We start from the raw sequence: 23,690 nt of genomic DNA, 5'->3' as shown, positions 1-23,690 counted from the left end.
AGAAAGTCATTTTCAGTAAAGCCATGCTATAGCTATCTTGGTGCTTTTGATTAATGAAACTATTAGCTAGGTCCCCACAGGCCACAAAACCTGAACTTTGAAGTTAGTACAAATCATATGTGGTAGAGGTTTTTAGTCATGGACTGGCCTAAGGTTAATGGCTTTCTGCAAGATTGCTCTCCAGTGCCAGCCTATAATTGAGGTGTTTGTTCAGAGCCATTTTTCTTTTAAGAGCAGTTGAAAAATGCAGTTTTTCTTTTCCTTAGGTAACAAAAGAAGAAAGAACTTTTCAAGAAATAATGAAAAGTTATAGGAATCAGCCCCAAGCTAATAGTCATGTGAGTTACATTATGTTTCTTCTTGTCCAAAATTAGATTTGTATTTCTCTCATGAGAAGTCATGTAAAAGATAAATTTCTTTTATAGTTCTACTGTATTTTAGGTTTTTTGGTTTAATAGATAATCATTAAATTCAAGAGACAGTTTCAGTAAAAGCCAGGCCATTGGCTGTTCCTGACTCCCACATATATTTGCATATACTTTTTACACAGTTTCCTTTACCATTTGTTCATCAGTTGAGTAGGAACATTTTTCGCTAGAAAATCTAATTAAAAATATATAATAATAATCTTTAATTGTATAAGATTTGATTCTCTGATATTTAAATCCAGTGAAAATTGAGGATTTATTAACTTAAATTTAATTTCTTTTGCCATCTGCTAAGAATCATAGTGTTTGTATCTTTGAATAGATGTCAAGCATTTCTGATAATGTTGTTATAATAGCCGTGGTGAGAATCCTTTACAACTTTTCAGTCATGCAAATATACAATGTTAGCATAGTGGACCAGCACATGGTAAGCGTTCATGACTCTTAGGTCCACGTTGTTGTTATTATTGGTAGCTGAAAACACAGACTTACGTTACGCTAAGGCTTTGGCATTCAAGATCTTGGTCGCTCTGCTTCAAGGGAGTATAATGGCCTCTTCTCTGGCCCCCACGATCCACCATCTTAGGAAGAAAGACGGTGGGTCAGTATCCCAGCCTGGTGTGATGGGCTCTTCTAAGAGAGCCCCTCCAGTAGTTTTGTTGTCAGTGGAAATCAGGCTTTTCCACAGGGATCACAAAGAATGCGTTCCAGGAACCCACACACAGGAGATTATGGTGTGGCAAGGTGGTTTATTCATGTGGAAGGCTGTCCCTATGTCCCCTCTGTCCTACCTCCACCCATCCAGCCACAGAAAAAGTCCAGCCATGTCCTCAGCAAGGCCAAAATGAAAGCCAGTGTCCAGATTGTCTCTTCATACTAGAGCTTAGTCTTTTGGAGCCCACACCGTGTGCCACAGGCCCTAGTGTCTGCTGGGCCCACATGGTCCTGGGCAAGGAAGAGCACATGAATGAACTGGGCAAGTACAGATTTTCAAAATAATGAAATCAACTTTCCAAGCTTTTGTGGGTTTCTGATGAGTTCACCCCACTAGCCAATGCATTGTTCCCCAGGCTAGACTGACAGGCCCCTATGGTCAAGCACCTCCTCCACCCTTGCCCCCTTTACTCCCTACCATCTGGCGGAGGGGGTGGGGAGGGGGTATGTTCATCTCCTTGGAGCACAATGCTCTGGTCCCCTGGAGTGTGAAAAGCAGTAGCTCCCTAGTGAGGCAAACAGGCTCATGCTCCCCAGTTTATTAAGCTCAATGTCTAAGTCTCTTTGCTTTCTTTCTCATTAATAATTAGCTAACTACCAATGGTAACAATCTCACTTCTTTACTTAAGCCCCCAAATACACTGATAGTGATTTAGAGATATTAGAAGAGCCAAGTACAAGTGTGTGTTATATACTATGACAGGCTAAGAGTTTCTGGACCTTCAGAAAACCCCTCAGGAACAGAGCCTACAGAGGGCCATATTGTCCTTAAAGATCATGAAGGTCAAGTTACTGTGTGTCAAAGCCTCCTCAATATCTTCTAAATACTAATACGCAGAGGACGAGGAGGAATGGATCCTGCCTGTCAGCTACCTTGGAGGCAGGAAAGAGTTTCGGTGCAGGATGGGAACAAATTTTCATGTGGCTATTTAAAAGGAGTTGAGAATGGATGGGACTAGGAAAACAAGCTTCAATGACAGCAAATGATTCTTGGGTAAGGAGTTAAAAGAGAAGAGGAACAAATTCAGATTTTTGAGGTTACTTTTATTTGGCAAAACCTGGTCATCAGTGTTCAGTTGCTATTTATGTACTTAAAATTCTTCTATTTACATTGTAAACTCCTACAATGGCATATTTTAGGTATAGGCTTAGAATCTGCTTTAGTATCCCTCTTCTAAGATGTTGTCCCTAGTCTTCATTTACCAGACTAATAACTACCTTCCCTTGATTATCCACCCATACAAACAAATACGTTTTAATTGGCTTGATATTTTGTTTTTCTTGTTTTGGTTTTGCTGAACTCGTGCCTCTTTGTGACTCAGCGGTCCTTTACTTCCCCTCTGACCTGTAGGTCTATAGAAGTGTATTGCTGAAAAGTATTCCAAGAGAAGTTGTGGCTTACGATAAAAAAGTAAATGGTGATTTTGAAATGACAGATTGTGGTAAGTTGTTCAGTTTAACATTCTATGTGCAACACCCTCGATTACATCATACATAATGTAATACAGTGGCTGTCAGGTAACACAGAGTCAGTGATGTAGGTGTTTGGGAAGAAATAAGTAAGTTTGTGATAAGTATAGGTCGGGCACCTCCCCCAAGAGGTTGTGTATTGCAACTATTTATTTGTCCCCTATTTAATTGTATTTTAGAAGTTTTCTAGTCCACTTATACACATTAATAAATCAAGTAAAGGCAGTTAAATTTTTAAAATTCAGTAGTCCTCCCTTATCCACAGTTTTGTATTCCTTGATTTCAGTTACTAGCAGTCAGTGGAAAATTCTAGATATTTGGAGAGAGAGAGAGAGAGACCACATTCACATAAGCTTTACTGCTGTTTATATGCTTTTAGTAATAATTTTTCTATTGTATTGTTAGTTATTGTTGTTAATCTTTTACTGTGCCTAATTTATAAATTAAACTTTATCATACATGTTTACATATAGGACAAAACAGTATAGGTAGGGTTTCGTACTGTCCACTGTTTTCAGGAATCCACTGGGGGTCTTGGAACATGTGCCCTGTGGGTAAGGGGGGACAGCTGTAAATCCGAGTAGAGGGAAACAAAGATAGCTGTCAGTGATCTGCCTGGGGAGACAATTAAGGAAATATCTTTCTCATTAAAAAGTGTACAGGTGTTCCGCCACCACTGGCAAGGCTGCTACCTTGTTGCTACCATCATGCTAAGACGTGAGGCACTAGTAGTTTTTTTCAAAGGAAAATCATAATGTTCTGTATTCATGTGTTGATGAATTGTGGAAATGCCTCTTCCGCCCATCTCCTTAACCTTGTCTCATCTTTTATTACTTGACATGCACCACTGTAACCCTGCTCTTGCCCCACCCCATACGTGTGCACATGTGTCGTGTGAGGGTCCGGCAGAAGCACCGCCTGCTTGAGTGTGGTTGGTCGGGTAATAATATGGGTGTCATAATTTATAGTTTTGTTTTGAACATTTTGCCTAAAATGTCATGTGGTGCACTTGAGTGTGATGTTGTTATGTAACAGAATTGCATGCTTATGATTATGTAATAAAAGAGTTTGTAATAGGAAAGGGGTGTTATGTGTGCTGGACCCTGTATACTGTGATTTCTTTATACAATGTGGGATGTTTAGATGGTTTCCAGTTTTGTACAGTTTTGTGAGGAAATCACTGTAGGTTAATCTTTGGTCTTCATCCTCAGGATAAATTCTTAGAGAAACTTTCTGGATCAAAGATATTTTAGAAAATTACACAAATATCCATGATCATTTTGGTGTCTACTATAATCTGAATTTTTAAGATCTTATCAAAATCCTTTAATTACTGCCTAGAATCTGATCCCATTTAAGGACACATAGGCCATTCTCAATTGTAAATATAGTATTCCTGAGCCTTTTCAAGACAATGAGAAATAGATAAGACAGTAAGCCTGACCAAAAAAAAAACAACACAAACTTTGTTTTTGTTACACATGTTGCTGTTCAGTCTTAAGTGGTTTTACTGTCCTTGGGAAACCAGCATATTGGAGGTTAGATAGGAAACAGTGTGCTCAGTGTTCTATGAGGAAATTTTGTTCTGTGAGAAACAAAGTACTGTATTTTGCTCTGTATTATGTGCACATTTTTGCCCAAATCTTTGAGGGAAAAACAAGGATGTGCATTAGGTGCAGGTAGTACTAATTCTGTATCTATATGAATGTTTTTAATTCTTTTATTAATGCTGGTGAGTTAAAAGTATAACTCTAGCAAGCAATAAGGATATTCATGTGCAAAGTAATACCCTGGAACATGATAATTGGTTTTGTTTCTAAATATAAATAAATAAATAATTGGATTAAAAGATTAAGATGGGCCCTGGCTGGCGTGGCTCAGTGGATTAAGCACTGGACTGCAGCCGAAGGGTTACCAGTTCAATTCCCAGTCAGAGCACATGCCCGGGTTACCAGCTGGGTCCCTGGTAGGGGGCACTCGAGAGGCAACCACACTTGATATTTCTCTCCCTCTCTATCTCCTCCCTTCAGCCTCTCTAAAAATAAATAAAATCTTATAAAAATAAATTAAAATTGAAGGTTTTTTTCTGAAAGTTGGGGCAAAAAATGTGCGTGTGCGTTGTACATGGGACTGCTTATACACAGCAAAATGTGGCAGCTCCCAGCCACTTCCTGAGATGCAGGGACCTATGAAGTTCAGGACAGTGTGAGTAAGCAGAAGGAAATATATCGTGGTTTCTTTTTGATAGGATGTCTACCAATGAAGTTTGGGGAGAATGAGGGTTAGCTTACTCTGTCTACAAGAGATCAAATTATTTTATATACGTTTATTTAGATACTTATTAGCAGGCAAACAAGAAAAATATTCTTTTTTTAAAGATTTTATTTATTTTTAGAGAGAGAGAAAGAGGGAAACATCAATGTGTGCTTGCCTCTTGCATGCTCCCTACTACTGGGGACCTGGCCCGCAACCTGGCCATGTGACCCAACTGGGAATCGAACCTGCGACCCGTTGGTTTACAGGTCAGCACTCAATCCACTGAGCCACCCCAGCCAGGGCAAGAAAAAACATTCTTAAGATCCTATCCAGTGGGGGTGGCACAGTGCAAGAGAGTATCAGTGGTAGTGGTCTCAGGAATTCTGGCACCAAAAAAAGCGAGGAAGATACCAAAAGGCAAATCTTCGTTCAGAAAAGACGTTTCAGTTCCTGGAGCTATGGCTAAACACAATGGCCTAGACTTGAACACACCAAAAGAGCACCACCTTGAAAAAACAGTTCTGGTTCTATGAACAAATTCATCATTAGGTAGAAAATGATTACTGTTTAAAACACACTCTTTACACATTCTATACAGTTAGCTCAAAGCCCTAGCTGTCTGTCTGTCCAACTACCACCTCACTCAAGGTTCACTCAAGGCAGATGCTATTACCCAGTTACCTTTAAAGCCAGGATCAAGCCAACAATGTGCATCAGAGTTCAGATCTGGTCGTCATCCATAATAGCAAAGCCCCACAGACCTCATGGGATATCTCATCTTTTTCATGGTATTGTGGATAATGAATGTCTCAAATATTTTAACTAACCCTGCTTATGTCAAATACTTCTAATTTCCCCAGCATGAGCCAGTTTTTAGCATTAGGCATATCTAATAAATGGTTGCTATCGGCAAAAATTTTATGCCGATCCTAGATTTTCGTCAGTAAAAACCTATTCCTGATGTTCAGTATGTTAGCAAAGCATTGACCACTGATTGACATATGCCGAACAGAAACTCTTACAAGTAGCGAACTGTGGAGAATGAGCTTCTTAATGAAAACAGCAGTTCATTCATGTACCATGTATCCTTCATTATCATATTAGACCTCCCCAGACTGGCATTCTTGATTGAGAACATGTGAGAGACCCAGCTTACAGCTTCATCTAGGTAACACAATCACAATACTCAACTGTATTATAGCAAATTGAAAACTTTACAATACTTCCTCAGAGGCTTGTTTTAAGGGTTAAAAAGAACAGGTGTGTGTGTGTTTAACACAAAGCCTGCTCCTAGTGAGGCCTGAGTACAGTAAGTAGTAGCTAGTGTATATAATTTTGTTTATCAGCAATATAAACTTTATTATATTTATTAATGAATATGGCTTTTGTCTTTTAAAGCTACTTTTTGTAAGGTCATGTTTCTTATTTAAAATTTTTTCAGTGTTGAAAACTAGGTCACACACATATAAAACAAAAACAAAAAATAGTAAATTCTCTGAAGGGCCAAAATTTTTGTTTTTATATAAGATATTTAAAATTGGTAACTGCACATTGATAATTAGGTGACTTTATTTTTAGTTAGATAACATTTAAACAGTCACCTGGTAGACAACCAAGATGTTGGTAGAGAACATTTTTATTTGTTTTTAGATTATAGAGATGCCTTTTAGACCTCACAAGAAACTGCCAAAATATCACTGAAATGGTCTAAAACCACGGAAGTTTTCAAGTGGCCTGTGCTTAGTAGCTTTTGCACATCTGGGGATCATGCTGCCCTCTCAGTCACAAAGCCAGTCTGGAGTAGATACTGCACGTTGTTATTGTGAGGGGCAAAAAGAAGGAGTGTGGATGTGGCAGGAGAAGTGCGAAAGGAATTCTAAATGCCTCCTCCGTGGAAATGCTGCTGTGCTGGTCAAGCCCATCATCTCTCAAACCCACCCTTTGATTTAGAAATTCTGATCTTTCTTACTTTCATCCTAAAATAAACTTGTTTCTGTCTCCATGTTTAAGTGATAACAGTCACACGATACGCCTTTTCTCAATCCGAAAACTAATGACAGTATGTGCAAAGACATCAGCATCAGTCAGTTGAGCAGTTCCTCTTCCAGTGATGGCTGGGCATTCGATCAATATGTGCACCCAGACAGCTTAGGTCTGCCCAGTCTGTGAAACCAGGTTCCCTGAGAAATAGCTCTCTGCTGTGCCCCTGGCTGCAGATCTATTACTCTACATTTAAAACTAACCGTGTGTTATGCTTGTAGTTGTTGGCCACCTGCAGCCCTCGGATAATTTGCCTTCTACCTTGCCACTTTCAGATCAGGTCTTGAGAAGTTTCTAAAGCCAAAGCTCCAGGCCAAAAAATGCATCCTGTCTCTCTGGAGTTCTGCAGATATTATCTCCAGTCTTTGTCTCAGTCACTAGTGTTTTGTATAAAACCACATTTTAATTGCTTGTCAGTGTTATATGGCAATCCAAAAAAGACATTTCTCTTACTCATGAGAGCAGTAGGGGAAATTATGAAATTATAATAGTTTATTGAGCAAGGAAAATTACTTTAACCCATCTTAAAGGTGGGTTATTTTAAGACGATCTTTCTAATGATGGGATAGGAAAATTAACTTATAGCGGTTGAAGTAAGAAACATGTCCATCTCATTTTTCAATGGTTAGATCAAGATAGAAGATAGGAAATTTAGCCTAATCAGGTCTCTTCCTACCCAGAGATACTGTAAATTTAGGAAGAAAAAATTAGGGTTAGGGCTGGCGCTCTTCTAAAGGCCACCAGTGACAGTGAACTCAAAAGGTGTGGCTGCCGAAGTGGTATCTGAAGAAAAGAGGTCCACCTTCAGTTTACATGTTTACATTTCTGAAGATTCCAACTTAATTCATGCATAATATTTGCACACTTCTGACCTTTTCTAAAAACATTGATTGCTTTACATAAAGGTTTGTATATAGTTGATTTTTTTATATTGTAGAGCAAAAATTTAAATCATCAACTTATATATTAAAGTACATCTGTCACAACACTGAATTCTTTTAACAGATTTGGAAGATGGTACAAAAACACCTGATTGTTCCAGTGCAGCAGCGAGAGAGGAAAGAGGCGATCTTATCAAATTTTACAACACAGTGTATGTAGGAAGAGTGAAGTCATTTGCACTGAAATATGACTTGTCAAATCAGGACCATATGGTACGTTTATATTTTCCTGCTTTATTAATATCATAGTCATAGATAACTGAGTTTATTTTGCTAGGTAAGTGTTTCAGAGTTAAAGCCTCATGGATGCATTAGATAGGATAAAATATATTTGTAATTCATCAGGGAGTGAATAAGGCTATGATACAGCAGAGAGCAGAGGAAATCATGGAAATTTTATCTATAATGTGATTGTGTTGCCAAAAATTTTGCATACATATGGGCAAGGACTAGATGGGAACACAGAAAAATAAAAATAATTTAATTCTGGTAATTTTTCTCAAGATAAGAGAAAGTGAAATAGATAGACCTGAACTGTAAATAGTGGCAGTGCTAAAAAATTTTATGCCGATCCTAGATTTGGCAGTACCAGCAGATTTCTGAATACTAGTAGTATTACCAGAATATGAACTGAGTTGATTCCCAACAGTGCAGACTTTAGTTATGTGAAAGAGGGTGGTTTACCCCCTGGCTGGATAGTTTAGTTGGTTGGAGTGTCGCCCCATACACAAAAGTTTTGCAGGTTTGATACCCGATCAGGGCACAAGCCTAGGTTGCAGGTTCAATTCCCACTCAGGGCACATACAGGAGGTGACCAATCAATATTTCTCTTACATCCATGTGTCTTTCTCTCCTTTCCTCCTCTTTGTCTCTCCTCCTCTCTCCCTTTCTGTCTAAAAATCAATAAAAACATATTCTCTGGTCAGACTTTAAAAAAGAAAAGGAGGGACATAGTAGAAGCTGCACCCAGCCAGTAGCCATGTATGTGTCTCCAGTTCTGTTCTTCTTCCTTTCAAGGAGTGCGGTCTCTGACTGTCTGAGAGGCCATGACATGAGTGCTCATTCCACTCCATCAGTTCTCGCTCCCGTCATACGCAGTGCTGTGAATAGCTCTATCCTCAGCCAACTGAAACTAGTTTTATTAGCTTCAAGTAAGGATGAAAATGAAATAATAATGAAGGAGCCATCTTAATTTATTCCTGGATGGAAACATAGTATCGAATAGTAAAGAAAAGTACAGACCCTGCTCACCTACCTCTATTTCTAAATCTTTTTACTTTAACATAAAGTCTCAACATTTCATTGACAGGTTTGTTTCATGTTGGACTCATCCTGCTGCCTCATAGAATTCTCTGCCTCTCTCTATGCTCTTTGCTACTGCTTTGGTTGGGGGGTGTGTGTGTCGGGAGAGAGTCTTACTACAAGTGTTAGGACATCAGTTATTCTTTGCCCCTGCTTTGTGAGAATGGAGTTGGGGTTCCTATACTCCTGGCATACTGATTCTGGTGTCTCACTCAGAATTCTTCAGGATTTCCTGAAAGGTCCAGGAAAATCCATTTTAGTTTCTTAGTAATTATTGAAAAAGGAGGGTTAGTAGAGCATTTGTTTCCTTTTTTTCAGCTGCAAGTAAGCTCTTAAAATATAACTGACTTCTAACTAGGAGATGCTAATATGAATAAAAATATGGTAGAATTCCAAAAAAGAAAAACTTTGATCTTAAAACAACTTACTTTGTGCTTATTTCAGGTGGAAGCTCCACCACTCTCTCCTTTTCCATATATTAAGCAACAGCCAGGCTCACCGCGCCGGATTTCCCAGCAGCACTCCATCTACGTCTCCCCTCACAAGAATGGGTCGGGCCTTACCCCGAGGACTGCCCTGCTGTATAAGTTCAATGGCAGCCCTTCTAAGGTAGGGTGTACACAAACTTTACTCCTAAGCAACTTATGTATATGTGTTAAAAATTGATTTCAGATCACCAGTTAGTAATCTTTAATATTGCTCTTTCTTTTTTTGCATAGTTACTAATAAATACTAGTAATGAACTGTTACCGTGGCAAGTTTCCTGTGACCAAGAGCAGTGTATTCAGTTGAAGTAGTTTAATCCATTAGTATTGACTTGGTATTGGAGAGGCTCACTGCAAGAGTCCAGTGTGTCTCCCTGTCCAAGCATAATCCTGCGAAGGGACCAGTAAGGCAACACTTGCCAGTGGTCAGTTACACAGAACATTGTTTTAAAAAAGGCCTTGAAAGTGAAAGTTCATTTGGTGGATGGTAACAAGGATAGTAAAAAGTCTGTAAAGAGGCCGCCTCTTATTTACACAGATAGTGCTGTGGTTATTCCTCCACAATGATGAAGAAGTGACAGGGACATGACTGCTGTTTTCCAGTATTTCAGGGGCTATTAAGCAGATATGTTCAGTATGTCTCCAAAAGCCAGAAACACTGCCAACTGGAAGAAGTTGTACTGGACATTTTGCAACTCAGTCCAAATACAAAGGCAGCTCCTTAATTCATGAGTTTCTAACTCAGTTCCACAAACATCTACTGAGCTTCTATTATACTTAGCAAACAAAGCACACTGCAGTTAAGCATTTCTCAGAATTATATTTATGAAGAGGAAATCGTCATGGAAGAGGAGATCATCACTTTCCTGTGATAGTGTTTTAGAAAAGATTCTTGCATGAAATCAGAGGTGGGACCAGTTGACTTCTAAGGCAGTGATTTCAGAACCATAGGTCAGAATCAGCAGGGAGCTTGGTGAGTACAGATCCCTGTCCCGTAGTCCTGCTGAATCGCAGAGCTCTCGCAGTCAGGTGCCCTGCACAACTGTGGTGCACGGCTTTTAGAAAACACTTCTCCAAGGCCCTGCTACTGAGAGTGTGGATTACAGACCAGCAGCATCAGCATCAGGTGGGAGCATTTTAGAAATGCAGCTTCAGGCCTCACAGCAGCCCTGCTGAATCTGAATCTGCATTTTTAACAAGATCCCCAGATGTTTAGCAGGTACATTATAGTTTCAAAAAGCATTGGTACAGGAGGAGGATCTCAGCCTTTAGAGAGCATCAGAACCACCTGGAGGGTTGGATAAAACAGATTTCTGGGCCTTACCCCACAATGTTGGATTCAGTAGGTGTAGGGTGAGGCTTCAGAGTTTGCATTACTCGTAAGTTCCTAGCTGCTGCTTCTGCATCTATTCTGTGTCCACACTTTGAGAACCACTGCTATAGGGTAAACTCAGTTTCTTAAAACCCTTAAAAATATTAGCTATAATTACCCTTATTTGGTTGGCCTTGATTCAAAAAAATAATCTATACCCCATTGTTTCTCTTTGGATAAAGGATAGAGGGGAGGAAAAAGCAGTTAGCTTAGTTTTTTGCTATTTCCTCCTTTCCCCCTTTTACTCATGCATGTCCTCTGTTTTTACACAGAGTTTGAAAGATATCAACAACATGATAAGGCAAGGTGAACAGAGAACCAAGAAGCGGGCAATAGCCATTGATAGTGATGCAGAATCACCTGCCAAACGCCTCTGTCAAGAAAATGATGATGTTTTGCTTAAAAGACTACAGGATGTTGTCAGTGAAAGAGCCAATCATTAGTGCCTTCCCTGTTTCTGTGGTTGAAGCACTTTCAGGTTGTTTTGCAGAAAGTTGGGGCTCTATCCTTCAAAACATTTAGCTCTATGGATGGTAAATATCACTGAGTTAAAAGAAAAACTGGAAGTGGGGAGGGGGAAAGAAAAAGAAAATGAAAAACTGCATGAAAATTACATGCTTTTTTAAAAACATTCATCCAAAATGTAGTTGGCAGAGATGCATTTTGAGTTGGATTGGAAAGGAATGTTTTAAGTGCCTTTTAAACATACTAGTAGTCCTAGAATTTTTTAAATGCTTGTTCCTTGGGTTAGTTTTTACGATGAAATAAGGGGAAACCTTGTAATTTTTTAGCTTCCTTTTTAAAATAATCAAGTATCACCTTCCATGCCTTATAATATAAGGGTTAATAATCTCTTTTTGGTAAGTGTGCTTTGAGATATTTGTGCTATCAATTTACTGTTAAGTAGGGGTTGGTTCCCATAGCTGCTGGGCCAGAGGATGACGCACCACCCTGTCTCCGACCCACTGTGGTAACTCTGCATCCAGATGCCGCCACCATTCTGTGTTGCCCTGATCCCTCTCCTGCCCCTTGTCTCCTTGTGCATAAGCAGATTTGATCCTGAGCCCACACTCACTGCCCACTGCCCACACTCCCTGATTTCCAGCCTTGGCCCTCTTAGCCTGGTGTCACAACCTAATGAAAGGGGCACTTGCTCCTTTTTTAAACTACTGTCATTTTGTTTTCTGAACCATTAATTTAACTATACATGACTACATTACATCACGTAATTCTCAAAACAGGAATCTGCTTCTCAAGCCAGTAAAATAAAATACAGATAAGAGTTTTTAGAAACTAAAGTTTCTATTCAGGAGGTAGCACCACGATCATGTATGAAATACGGTTTTTGAGGTCATCAGAAGATTAGTCATTCTCAGTGTCTAATTGATTCCTAAGAATAGTTGAACCTTTTTTTAAACTACATTAACATCCTTTCATACCTTATAATCATAAATTGTATCAGTGAAACAATGTGTTATTATTTCTTCCTCTTTGTTCTCGGTATTATTGTTGCATGGTGAGTTGCCCATTAGGATCTGATCACTTAGGCCCCTTAAGGATGTTTTCCAAGACTAGGCAGGGGATACTGCTTTCCAAAGAATCAGCTGTTCAACATTCACTTTTTCTAGTGTGTTTTCAGAATCTGGGTGGATATGGATAAGCCGTTTGTAATTTTTGAGAAAATGTTATCAAGTGTATATTTTTTTGACTGAAATATCTTATTTTTTCAAATGCAAAGTGCTTAACTTAAATGATGTCTAACCCTGGCTGCTTTGAAGTAGTCTAATATTTGCCTATAAATTAGTAATTACTGTTGTCAGGAATTTTATTTTTAAATTCTAAGAGAAGTGATTTGGGTCACATTTTACTTTTCTGAAAATTACATCCTCCTTTGTGTGTGTAGTATCTACACATCATAAGCCAAATAACATCATGTGTGTCTTGAACCCTGTATATGTATTTTTCTTTTTCTTGTATATATTTTTATGTAACTATAACTATTGTGTCATTTTCATCTTCATTATTAATGTGCAGAATATAAGTGACCATTGTACATTGACTATGTAAGAAACTCTGAACATGTTTAATCAGTTTTCAAGATGATATTAATGTACATAAAATTATTAATAAAACATGGGAGTTTTTTTGTTTTTTTTTTTTAATATTTTATTATTTATTTATCTTTAGAGGGGAAGTGGGGGAAGGAGAGAGGGAGAGAAACATCAATGTATGGTTGCCTTTTGTGCGTCCCCTGCTGGGAACTGGCCTGCAGGGAACCGGCCTGCAACCCAGGCATGTGCCCTGACGGGAGTTTTTGAGATTACTGAAAAAACTATACTTGTGCTCTTCTGTGTGATTAGAAGCAATTGTGCAACCATTTAGAATTTACATTTCTTAAATATCTGCTTTTTATCTTTTGAATATCTTACTATAACCTAAAAGTTATTATTCCTGGTGGTTTCTAAGAGCTACAAAGAGAATGGAGAGTGACTGGCTGCTTGATGAACGCAGGGTTTTTCTTCAGGGTGATGGAAATAGTTTGGAAATGCCCAGGCCAGCTAGCTTGGTTGGTTAGAGCATTGTTCTGGTACGCCAAGGTTGCAGGTTCCATCCTCAGTCAGGGCACATACAAGTAACAACCACTGCATGTATGAATCAGCACTTCTCTTTCCTTCCCTCTCTCTCTTCCTCCTCATTCACCAAATTAGGGCAGTTTTCTTTTATTATTTTTTTCCAGTAAATTGCCCATTTCTTGCCTTTTCTCCTCTGGCACCCCTGTGATATGAATATTGGAGTGCGTGAAGTCAGAGATGGCTTCATTAGAAAGATGACTTTCCAGAAAGGATTAATGCTAATAGATTCCAGGTGGGATAACTAATACATGGTGAGATTACTTGGCAACAATGACAGACCCTGAATATGTATGTAAAGAAGAAAATACCTGAGGTTTCGGATACCACATCTACGCCATGGTTCCATCACATTTCACAATGGTAAGAATAATCTTCGGGGGCTAACTAACCAAAGAGATTCAATAGCGTGGCACACAAACGGTTTGGATAAGCATCCAAGGTTGCTAACAGGGAAGTTCAGGAGGTACTTCTCCAGAGTCCAGCAGAAGAGTGGAATGGCTGGGGGCATGGACATCCAAGTTCAAATATCCTCCCTGACACTGTACCACCAAACCAAGTAGCACCTCTCTGTTTACTTAAGTCATCAGCACTCCAGGAAATAATTTACTTGGTATAGAAAATCGCATCATTGTAGATAAATTAGAATGTATAGAAGCAAAAAAAATGAAATCTATACTGCAACCTGTCAGGGTCACTTTTAAGTCTTTTAATTTTGAAAAATTTTTTATTACAGTTATTTCTCACAGGAAGGAACTTGTACAAATCTTAAATGTATTCTATGATGACTTTTTTCTCCAGCTTTATTGAGGTATAATTTATATAGAATAAAATGCATTCATTTTTGCCCTGGCCAGTGTGACTCAGTTGGTTGGAGCACGTATGGGAGGAAAGCAATTCAGGTTTCTCTTTCTCTTTCTCTTTCTCTCTCCCTTTCTTTCTCTCTGAAATCAATAAACAGTTGGTTGAAGCATGTATGGGAGGAAACCAATTGAGGTTTCTCTCTCTCTCTCCCATTCTCTCTTTCTAAAGTCAATAAACGACCCTAGGCCAGCATGGCTCCGTTGGCTGGACATTGTCCTGCAAGGTGAAAGGTCAGGGCACATGGCCTGTGTTCCGGGCCAGGTCCCTGTGCAAGAGACAACTGACTGACATCTCTCTTGCACATTGGTGTTTCTCTCCCTCCCTTCCCCTTTGCCTAAAAATAAATAAAGTCTTTTAAAAAATAAAATCAATATACATGTAAAGTTTTTTCAAAATGCATTAAGTGTACAGTTTGATGAGTCTTAGTATATAGTCATATAACTATCACCACAGTCCATATATAGAACATTTCTATCACTTTGGTTTCCTTGTGCCCTCGGATCTTCCTACCTGCCTTCCCTATATCCTCCCTAATACACATCCGGGCTGTGTAAATCTGCTGTTTGTCATTATAATTTTGCCTTTTCTAGAATTTTATATAAATGCGTGTTTATAGGATGTAATCTCTTTTCTTTTTTTAAGATGTTATTTATTGCCCTGGCTGGCGTAGCTCAGTGGATTGAGTGCGGGCCTGCAAACCAGACGATCGCGGTTTGATTGCCAGTCAGGGCACATTCGTGGGTTGCAAGCCAGTTCCCAGCGGGGGATGTACCAGAAGCAGCCATACGTTGATATTTCTCTCCCTCTCCTTCCCTTCCCTTCTAAAGATAAATAAATAAATATTTTTTAAAAAGATTTTCTTTATCTTTAGAGGGGAAGGGAAGGAGAGAGGGAGAGAAAAACATCAGTGTGTGGTTGCCTCCCGTGCGTCCCCCGCTGGGAACTGGCCTGCAGCCCAGGCATGTGCCCTGACTGGGAATCAAACCACGATCCTTTGGTTCGCAGGCCTGTACTCAATCCACTGAGCCACACCAGCCAGGTCTAGTATGTAATCTTTTGAATTTGAGTTCTGGCACTTAGTATAATGTTTTTAAGATTCATTCACATTGTATGTATAAATATTTCTTTTTATTGCTAAGCACTTTTTCATACTATGGGTATACAATTTATTTATTCACCAGTTAATGACCATTTGAGTTGTTTCCAGTTTGAGGCTATTAATAATTATGAAAATTTGTATATGTGTTGTAAAAAATATGCTTTCTTACTGCCAGCAGAAGGGGCCAGAGTGTGGTGCCGGGTTTGCTGGGCTCAGGGCATATGTGGCCTGTGAGGAGAGAGATGATGATGAGGGGGAAGCTGGAAGGAAAGGGGGCGGGTCTGGAGGCCGCTTCAAGGGCTTTTCACGTATTATTCTGGTAACAGTTAAAGGACTCATGACAAGCTAACACCTTGTCGCCAATAAGAATGAGAAATTCTTGGAAATTGCCCTGGCCAGTGGCTCCGTTGGTTGGAGCGTCCTCCCTTACACCGAAAGGTTGCAGGTTTGATCCCTGGTTGGGACACATTCGGGAGGCAACCAGTCGATATTTCTCTCTCTCACCCTTCCTCTCTAAGATCAGTGAACATATCCTTGGGTAAGGAGTTAAAAAAGAAAAGAAATTATTGGAAATCTAGCTGCCTACCACAGTTGATGTCCAAAATCTGCATCACGCAGTCAAGGACACTGGGGTCCTTCCGGTGCTTTGTGAAGGCAGCCAGTTCTGTGTTCCTACAGGTGGGGTCTCTGTCTCGGAAGGTGTGTAGCTGTGACTGTCCTCCCCAGCACGCCTCTGGAAAGCAGCAGTCAGAGACTCCGTGCGCCTGGCGGTCCCTGGAGGGCTGGGTACTGTTGCCACGTTGGAGTGGAGTGAGGCGTAGAGGCAGCGGCTGAACATATATTTTTATTTCTCTTTTATTCCTTCATGAGTTAGATTGCTGGGCCAAATGGTAAATATATGTTTAACTTTATAAGCTATTGGCATGCCGTTTTTCAAAGTGGACCACTTTACTCCCCACCAGCAGTGTGTAAGAATTCCATTTGCTCCACATTGCAGCCACTTCTTTTTTTTTAAATACTTTATTTATTTTTAGAGAGAAGGGGAGGGAGAGAGAAAGGGAGGAAGAGAAACATGATTTGTGTGGTTGCCTCTTGTGCACCTTCTACTGGAGACCTGGCCCGCAACCCAAGCATGTGCCCTGACTGGGAATCAAACCAGCAACCCTTTGATGCACAGTCCGGCACTCAATCCACTGAGACACACCAGCCAGGGAGGGCTACAGCCGCCTCTTGATGTGAATCTTCCAAGACTTTTTTCAATGGATATATTATGTATTTTTTAAGCTAAAAATGGATCTTAACATATCAGTGTATATCAGTCATCTTTGCCATATCTAAATTATACTTCTATGACAATTCTAATGCTTGTGTTCCAATGTATGAATGTACCATTATTTACGTTATTTCATTGTCAAACATAGAAAAATTAACAGGGTTTTGGGTGGGTTTTCTTTTTTTTGGTTGAATTTCTCTCAGATATTGGCACTTGGAATAAATTTTGTTTAGTGAGTCTAATCTTTGCGAATTTAAGAATCAGACATTATTTAGAACATCATGATGCAGGGTTGTTAGAGTACAAAACGTGCATCGTGTGGTGGAACGCCAGATAGGCCCCTTGCGATTTCATCTGGGTCTCTGGTCGAGTGTCAGGTCACACACTTCCTAGACCAACCCAGCCTTTTCTGTACTCTTAGCTTGTTTTATTTTTCTTCCCAGCACTTATAATCTATTCATGTATTATCTGAATCCACCACCAGTAATTCAGTAATCGCATATCGTCAAATATATATGTCTGCATATATATACAAACTCCATATAGATAATACCTTTTTTCCTATGGTTTTCCCAGAGTGAAAAATGACATATTGAAGAAAGTGTAGTCTTCACATTTGTTGAATTAACTAGTTGAAGAAGGAGGCACAGAGATGCTTTTTATAATTGTATCGAGCATGTATGGAGCATTTTCTACGTGCCAGACTCAATTCTCACAAAACCCTATAATGAAACATTTTTAAAGATTTTATTTATTTATTTTAAGTAACTTTCCCAAAATGCCAAGATTTAACCTAACTACCCTGGTTCCATAGCCCAACTTTAAAAATTCAGTGAAGTTGGGGTTTTTGTGTGGTAAGTACATATAACATCAAATTTACCGTTGAACCATTTTTAAGTCAACAGTTCAGGGGAAGTAAGTACATTTCACATCATAGAGCAACCAAACTCCAGGCCACTTTCATGTTGGGAAACTGAAACTCTCTTCCACTAAACAACTTCCCCGCCCGCCCGCCCTACCCCTGGCATGGATACCCGACTGTCTGTGTGGGTCTGACTAAACCTGGTGACTGTAGGTGGAATCATAGATTATTTGTCCTTTTCTGACTGGCTCAGTTTGCTTATTAGCATAATGTCCCCAGGGTTCATCCATGCCGTAGCATGTCAGAATTTCCTTTTAAGTCGGAGTGATATTTTGTGTGTGTGTGTGTATACATATGTATATATCCCATTTTATTGATTTATTCATCAGGGATTGGAAGCCCAATTTTTAATCTACAAGCTTTCCCTTGTCTTTTGAGAATAGTTTTGGGTCAACTCAGAATTGCATGAGTATCCCAGCCTTGCTCTGTTGCCCCACCCCAGGCTCATTCCAGGATGTCCCACGCTGTCTCCTTCCTTCAGCTTCTCTCTTCCTTTACCTTCGGAAGCCTCTTAATTTGTCGTTTATATTTTGAAGCAGATCTTCCTACCCCCATCACACACAGAAGAAATTTAGCTTGTTGAAAACTTTCCGTGTTCCAATGATCATCTTTCTCCCTTTACTTTTTTTTAAAGATGTTATTATTTATTTTCATAGAGAGGGTAAGGGACAAAGAGAGGGGGAGAAACATCATGGGTTGCCTCTCTATGCCCCCAGCTGCGGCCAGCCCACAACCCAGGCACGTGCCCCAACAGGGAGTCAACCAGCAGCCTCTCTGCCGGCGAGTGCTCACTCCACTGAGCCACACCAGCTGGTCTTTCTCCCTTTGCTCCATCCTCCTTTTTCAAACCCTCTGTGAAATGTCAGATAAAACGAGTCACTTGAGGGGCTTCGGGATGTGCCAGGAGGCCCTGAAGGAAGTGGGTGGTATGCACATCCTCACCAGATGGAACTTAACACTTTTGAACTGGGCAAAGCCGTAAATATTCCAGAACAAGAACATCTGCAATTTGTCCACAAGGACGGATTTTTACCTAGTGATAGCCCTAGCGATCAATTATGTTGTGCCAGCACCAATTAAAATTCTTCATGAGTGAAGTATGCAGACGTCTCCTTGTTGCCTTTAAAATCCTCCAGTTTTGGTTCCCCAATGGGACACTCTTCGGATTCTGCCTGAATCAGTATGCTGTGTTTGCAGTTCCTGTTTAATGCCCAGTAAACCTTGTTCTTTCTCTCTGGGTGACTTTTGCCTCCTGACAATTTAGGTGAACACCTCTCTTCCACTTTCCCCCTGAGGAAGGTACCTTTGCTGTACCTTCCACAAACTTCCCACTTTTGAAGCCTTAGCACCAGCTTCCCCAGTGCTGTGAAGACTCAGCAGCACCTTAACCAGTTCCCCAAGGAACACTGCTCTCCTCCCCAGAATCTAGTGCCAGTTTCCCACCTGATGTTCAGAACACACCAGATAGGGGAAGCTCACTTCCCTGCAGCCACCTCAACTGTAAATGACACGTTTCTTTCAAGTATGCATGGGACTTTATTTTGCATATCAGTTGCACAGGGATTCTTGGTAATAAACAACTCCACGGCCATCAGAACTCTGGGACCCAAAGACAGGGAGCCACTAAGTCAAAATATCCAACCTTAGGCCATCAATGCAGGAGCGGACATCACATAATGTAAGTGTGTTGGCCACGTGTATTAGTCTGCTAGGGATGCCCTGGCCAGTGTGTCCGTTCAAGCATTGTCCCATAAACAGAAAGGTTGCGGGTTTGATCCCCATTCAGGGCACATACAGGAGGCAACCAATCAATTTTTCTCTCTCATATCGATGTTTCTCTCTCTCCCTCCCTCTCTAAAAGCAATGGAAAAAAATGTCCCTGGGTGATGATGAAAAAAAAAAACCCACCATGGCCTGGGTGGCTTACACAACAGAAATTTATTTTCTCTCCTTCTGGAGGCTGGAAGTGCACAATCCAGGTGCTGGTGTTGCCACAGAAATGGGGTGCTTATGGTTGTACAAGAAAAGCATTCCGGGGACCACACACAGGGGGGATGAGGTGTAGTGGTGAGGTTTACTGAAGCTAGAGCAAACATAAAGGCTGCCCCCAGTTTAGCCCCATCACACTGTGGAAGACTAGCCTCGTCTTCATCAAGCCCAGAAGAAGGGCCGAGCCCAGGAATTCCATGCCATCAGTTCAGTCCAGCACAGACTCTGTCCCCACCCGGCTAGCTTGCTGTGTTTCCAGCTGCGATCCAGCAGCTGGCACTGCATTGCTATGTATACCCAGCCTCGCGTTCGCAGCTGCGTTTGGGGCCCACACTGGGTTGCCAGGCCCACACGTGGAATCGTGCTTGGAGCCTCTGCTTGGGCCTGTGTGGCTGCAAGGCCCACGTGGCTGCTACAGACAACATGTGAATGAACAGGTGAAAAATGTGTATTACTGAGAGAGAGGCCTTTGTTAAGCTTTGATTATATTATCTTGGGATGTCAGACTGACCAGTTTCTTTCCCAGTCTTTCATAGGCTTGCGCTGGGCCCTTCCCCTACCCAATCCATTTCCGAGCCCTTCCAGGGTTCTGTGTCTCTTATTCATTCCAATCCTTTTTCCAGGCTAGACAACTTCCCTTTATGGTTGCCATCTTACTTTCTCCTGCGCATGTCTCAAAATAGAAAGACCTCCCTATGAGCCCTCTTGGCTTCTACTTCACATGTGCCCAGCAGGAAAAATTTTTTTTCTGCTTTTTTAATCTTTCCTTGGTAATCCTGGCTAATGACTGTTAACTATCCTTCCTGCCCTCTTTGGGAATTAGGTCTTAAGAAAGAGGGTGCAGTGGTCCCCTGAAATGTGTGAAGCTTTAGCTTCTGACCTATGTAAGCCTAGCCAGTTTCATTCCCTTCTCTTTTACTGATATCTAGCTACCTATGCTAACACCAGCACAGGTGGTTTCTGGTGAGACCTCTCTTCCTGACTTCCTGATGGTCACCATCTTGCTGCGTCTGCACGTGGCCTTTTCTGTGTGTGCTCACAGGGAAAGAGAGAGATTTCTGGTGTCTCTTCTTATGAGGAAACCAGTCCTACTTGTTGGATTAGAGCCTCACTCATTTGACCTCATTTAACCTTAGTTACCTCTTTAAAGGCCCTGTCCCCAAAGACGGTTGCATTGGGGGCTAGGCCTTCAACATATGACGGGGTGGGTGCAGGGGGGTGGGGTCACTGTTCAGTCCATAACACTGTGGGGTCCACTCAGTGAGTGGCCCAAGGAATTCCTGAGAAACTAATCTTTGTGAACTTGACTGACAGGCAGTGGCATTCACTAGGAACAGTAAGACATGAGTTAAAAGGAGTCAGACTAGATTGGACTGGATACAAGTGTCCCTACAAGGAAATAATCAGCCAGGTTGTAATGGGGTACTGAGCAAGGATCCCCTGAAAATTGGAGAGAACCCCCACAACCCTTGGTTGGGGAAGGGGAGAAGGGGATGATATGGCAGCTAAGTTACTTTGCATAACAATGGCGAGTTAATAGCCTTGCCTTTCTTGAAGGGTAACAGTAGGCTGCCCAGAGTGAAAGGTGTAGGTGGTGTAACTCAGAGTATTCAGGAGCTCCTGGCATAGCCTGGGGACTTGAGGTGTGGGGGGAGGTAAGCTTATACTGCAAGGAGCTGGGAACTCTTGCCCAAACTAAAGATGGCAGCCAAAAGAAGGTAAAAGATACAGGGGAACTATCAAAAATGGCACATCTCAGGAGGGGCTGGGTACGAGGTCATATACAAAGCACTGGGAGGCGCATTTAAAATAAGGGCTGAAAGAGGGGAAGAGGAAGCCACTCGGGCTGAAAGGGTGTAGGAGGAAGTTGGCTGAGCGGTCTGGTGTAGGAGAGAGTCCTCCACAAGAAGGAGCCATGCAGTGTGGAGTGAGAGAGAAGGTACTTTGGCTTCTCCGCGGGACGTACAAAGAAGCCACTTTCTTGGAACATCTGCCTCCCCGCACTCTGCCCCGTGTAACACGGCACATGGTTTCCTGAACCGCTGCATGGAGGCTGAGGACAGCACGCCCCAGGTCCTGAAGGAGAGAGCTGCTGCGGGAGGGAGGAGACTCTGAGACCCACAGCAGCACCTTCTAGGGAAGATGGAGATCTGTTTGCATGGCCGGCTTAAGGACAGGTAAGGAGGCGGGGAACTGCTGGGCGTGGTTTTGGCTTGTAGCCTTTTGGGGACCGAGGGAAGTGCTGGGTCTCGTGGGAGAAGAGGACTCTGAGCGGGGATGCTCTCAGCTCTTCCCGCCCCTGAGGCTGGAACTCCGTTAATAAAAACCTGTTTCCTTCAACACTAAATGTTGGGTCTTGTGTCAGGGTTCCACGAGGTTGAGCCCTGGTTTGCTTGGTTACAAGGTAACATTGGATTTCTGAAAGAGAACCCTGTTGGGTGTTGAAGTTTTGAGGGGTGTCAGGCATCTTTTCAGCTGCAAATGGGCAAAAATCCAAAAATTGAAAACACAAGAGAAAGTCCAACACACCTTGGTTCTCGAGGTGACAAAGTTCTTCGAGGAGCAGAGAGAGAGAAACTCAGTTTCTTATTCCATGTATTGATGCATTCATTGGTTGCTTCTCATCTGTGCCCTGACTGTGGAGCTCAAACACGAAACCCTGGCATATGAGGACAATGCTCTGACTGAGCTACCCGGCCAAGGCCAACTGACACTGGTTTAAAAACTAAGGAAGTTTATTGGCTCATGTAGTTGGAAGTGCAATGATAAAGTAAACTTTTGGGTTGGTTAATCACATGGCTGAGTATTCTCATCAGACCCCAGGTCTGTCCACAGTGCTGACTTTTACCTAAAGTTCTAGTGATTCTAAGATAGCTAACCACAGGACTGGCAAATTACCCCCCTTATTTGTAGCTTAGGGGCTCCCCACAAGACTGACTGATGCAACTATCATTTTAATTTAGGCACCAATACCACGTTTGAAATATAAGCAGAGACTGGCTCCTAGCAATGAGTTTTAAAAGGACCCGTGAGCTATTTCACACAAGGGAACCCCAGTCCCTGAAGTCTGGCCATTCCCTTATGTGCTGGAGCATCCCAATCTCCAAATACATGGTCACCCCACCCCAAACATTGAGACACTAGCAGATAGTCACAATAAACCGAACTCTACCAGTATGGGACGGCCTGTCCCTGTGACTGCCTATAAGGCAAGAAGTGTGCAGAGGGAAATGCTCTGTGTCTCTGACCTCATCTTGTTTACACCTTCTTTGGTCCCATGGCTTTCAGACTTAACGCCTCTACTTAGTCTTGCATGTAGACATTGCTAAGCATTAGAGACTTTTGCTGTGGCTTGAGGGTGGGAGTATATATTGTTCATCCAAGATTTGCAGGGTTTAACAGCCACCCGCACAGTCTTCCTCCCATCTCTGCCAGCTCCCAGATGCCTGTGGTGGTTGTTCACCATTTGTCGTTGTCGTTACTGTTTTAGATTTAGCTGCCAGTATGTATTGGTTTCATTGAACTATTTTAAATAAACGTTACTTTTTAGAACAGTTTCAATTTTACAGAAAAATTAACAAAGATAGCGCAGAGTTCTCATCAACTCAGGATCCCATAAACTCAGCACCCGGTTTCCTCTGTTATGAACATCTTCCATTAGTATGGTACGTTAGTTATAACTGATGAAACAATATTGATGCATTATTATTCAAGTCCAGGAAAGTAGATCTTTATTCGTATTTTCTCAGCTCTTACCTAATGTCCTTTTCCTTTTCTTTTTTTTTAAGATTTAAAAAATTTATTATCTTTAGTGGGCAAGGGGAGGAGAGAGGGAGAGAAATATCAATGTATGGTTGTCTCTTGTGCATCCCCTGCTGGGAACTGGCCTGCAACCCAGGCATGTG

At 41.3% G+C, this 23,690-nt stretch overlaps 2 protein-coding genes across 3 annotated transcripts in view; both read left to right on the top strand.

Moving 5' to 3' along the window:
* The window catches only part of RBL1 (RB transcriptional corepressor like 1), a 64,500-nt gene extending 51,358 nt beyond the window's left edge, over window positions 1–13,142 (top strand). The window contains exons 18-22 of the mRNA XM_037164488.2: window positions 267–338; window positions 2,494–2,584; window positions 7,914–8,062; window positions 9,596–9,760; window positions 11,281–13,142. Of these exons, the coding sequence (XP_037020383.2) occupies window positions 267–338; window positions 2,494–2,584; window positions 7,914–8,062; window positions 9,596–9,760; window positions 11,281–11,451 (648 nt within the window). The 3' untranslated portion in view covers window positions 11,452–13,142. The remainder of the gene's footprint in view (window positions 1–266; window positions 339–2,493; window positions 2,585–7,913; window positions 8,063–9,595; window positions 9,761–11,280) is intronic.
* Window positions 13,143–21,642: 8,500 nt separating this feature from the next.
* The window catches only part of SAMHD1 (SAM and HD domain containing deoxynucleoside triphosphate triphosphohydrolase 1), a 51,908-nt gene continuing 49,860 nt past the window's right edge, over window positions 21,643–23,690 (top strand). The window contains exon 1 of one of the 2 annotated variants that reach the window (XM_037164466.2): window positions 21,643–21,962. In XM_037164466.2, coding sequence (XP_037020361.2) covers window positions 21,944–21,962 — 19 coding nt within the window. In that variant the 5' untranslated portion in view covers window positions 21,643–21,943. The remainder of the gene's footprint in view (window positions 21,963–23,690) is intronic. The other variant, XM_053671213.1, reaches the window with a different exon arrangement.

Source organism: Artibeus jamaicensis, unplaced genomic scaffold (genome assembly GCF_021234435.1).
Source record: "Artibeus jamaicensis isolate MK-2021 breed Jamaican fruit bat unplaced genomic scaffold, CSHL_Jam_final contig_685, whole genome shotgun sequence".
Lineage (NCBI taxonomy): Eukaryota > Metazoa > Chordata > Mammalia > Chiroptera > Phyllostomidae > Artibeus > Artibeus jamaicensis.
Note: the sequence above shows the minus strand (reverse complement) of the source record. Positions and strands in the feature narration are given on the sequence as shown.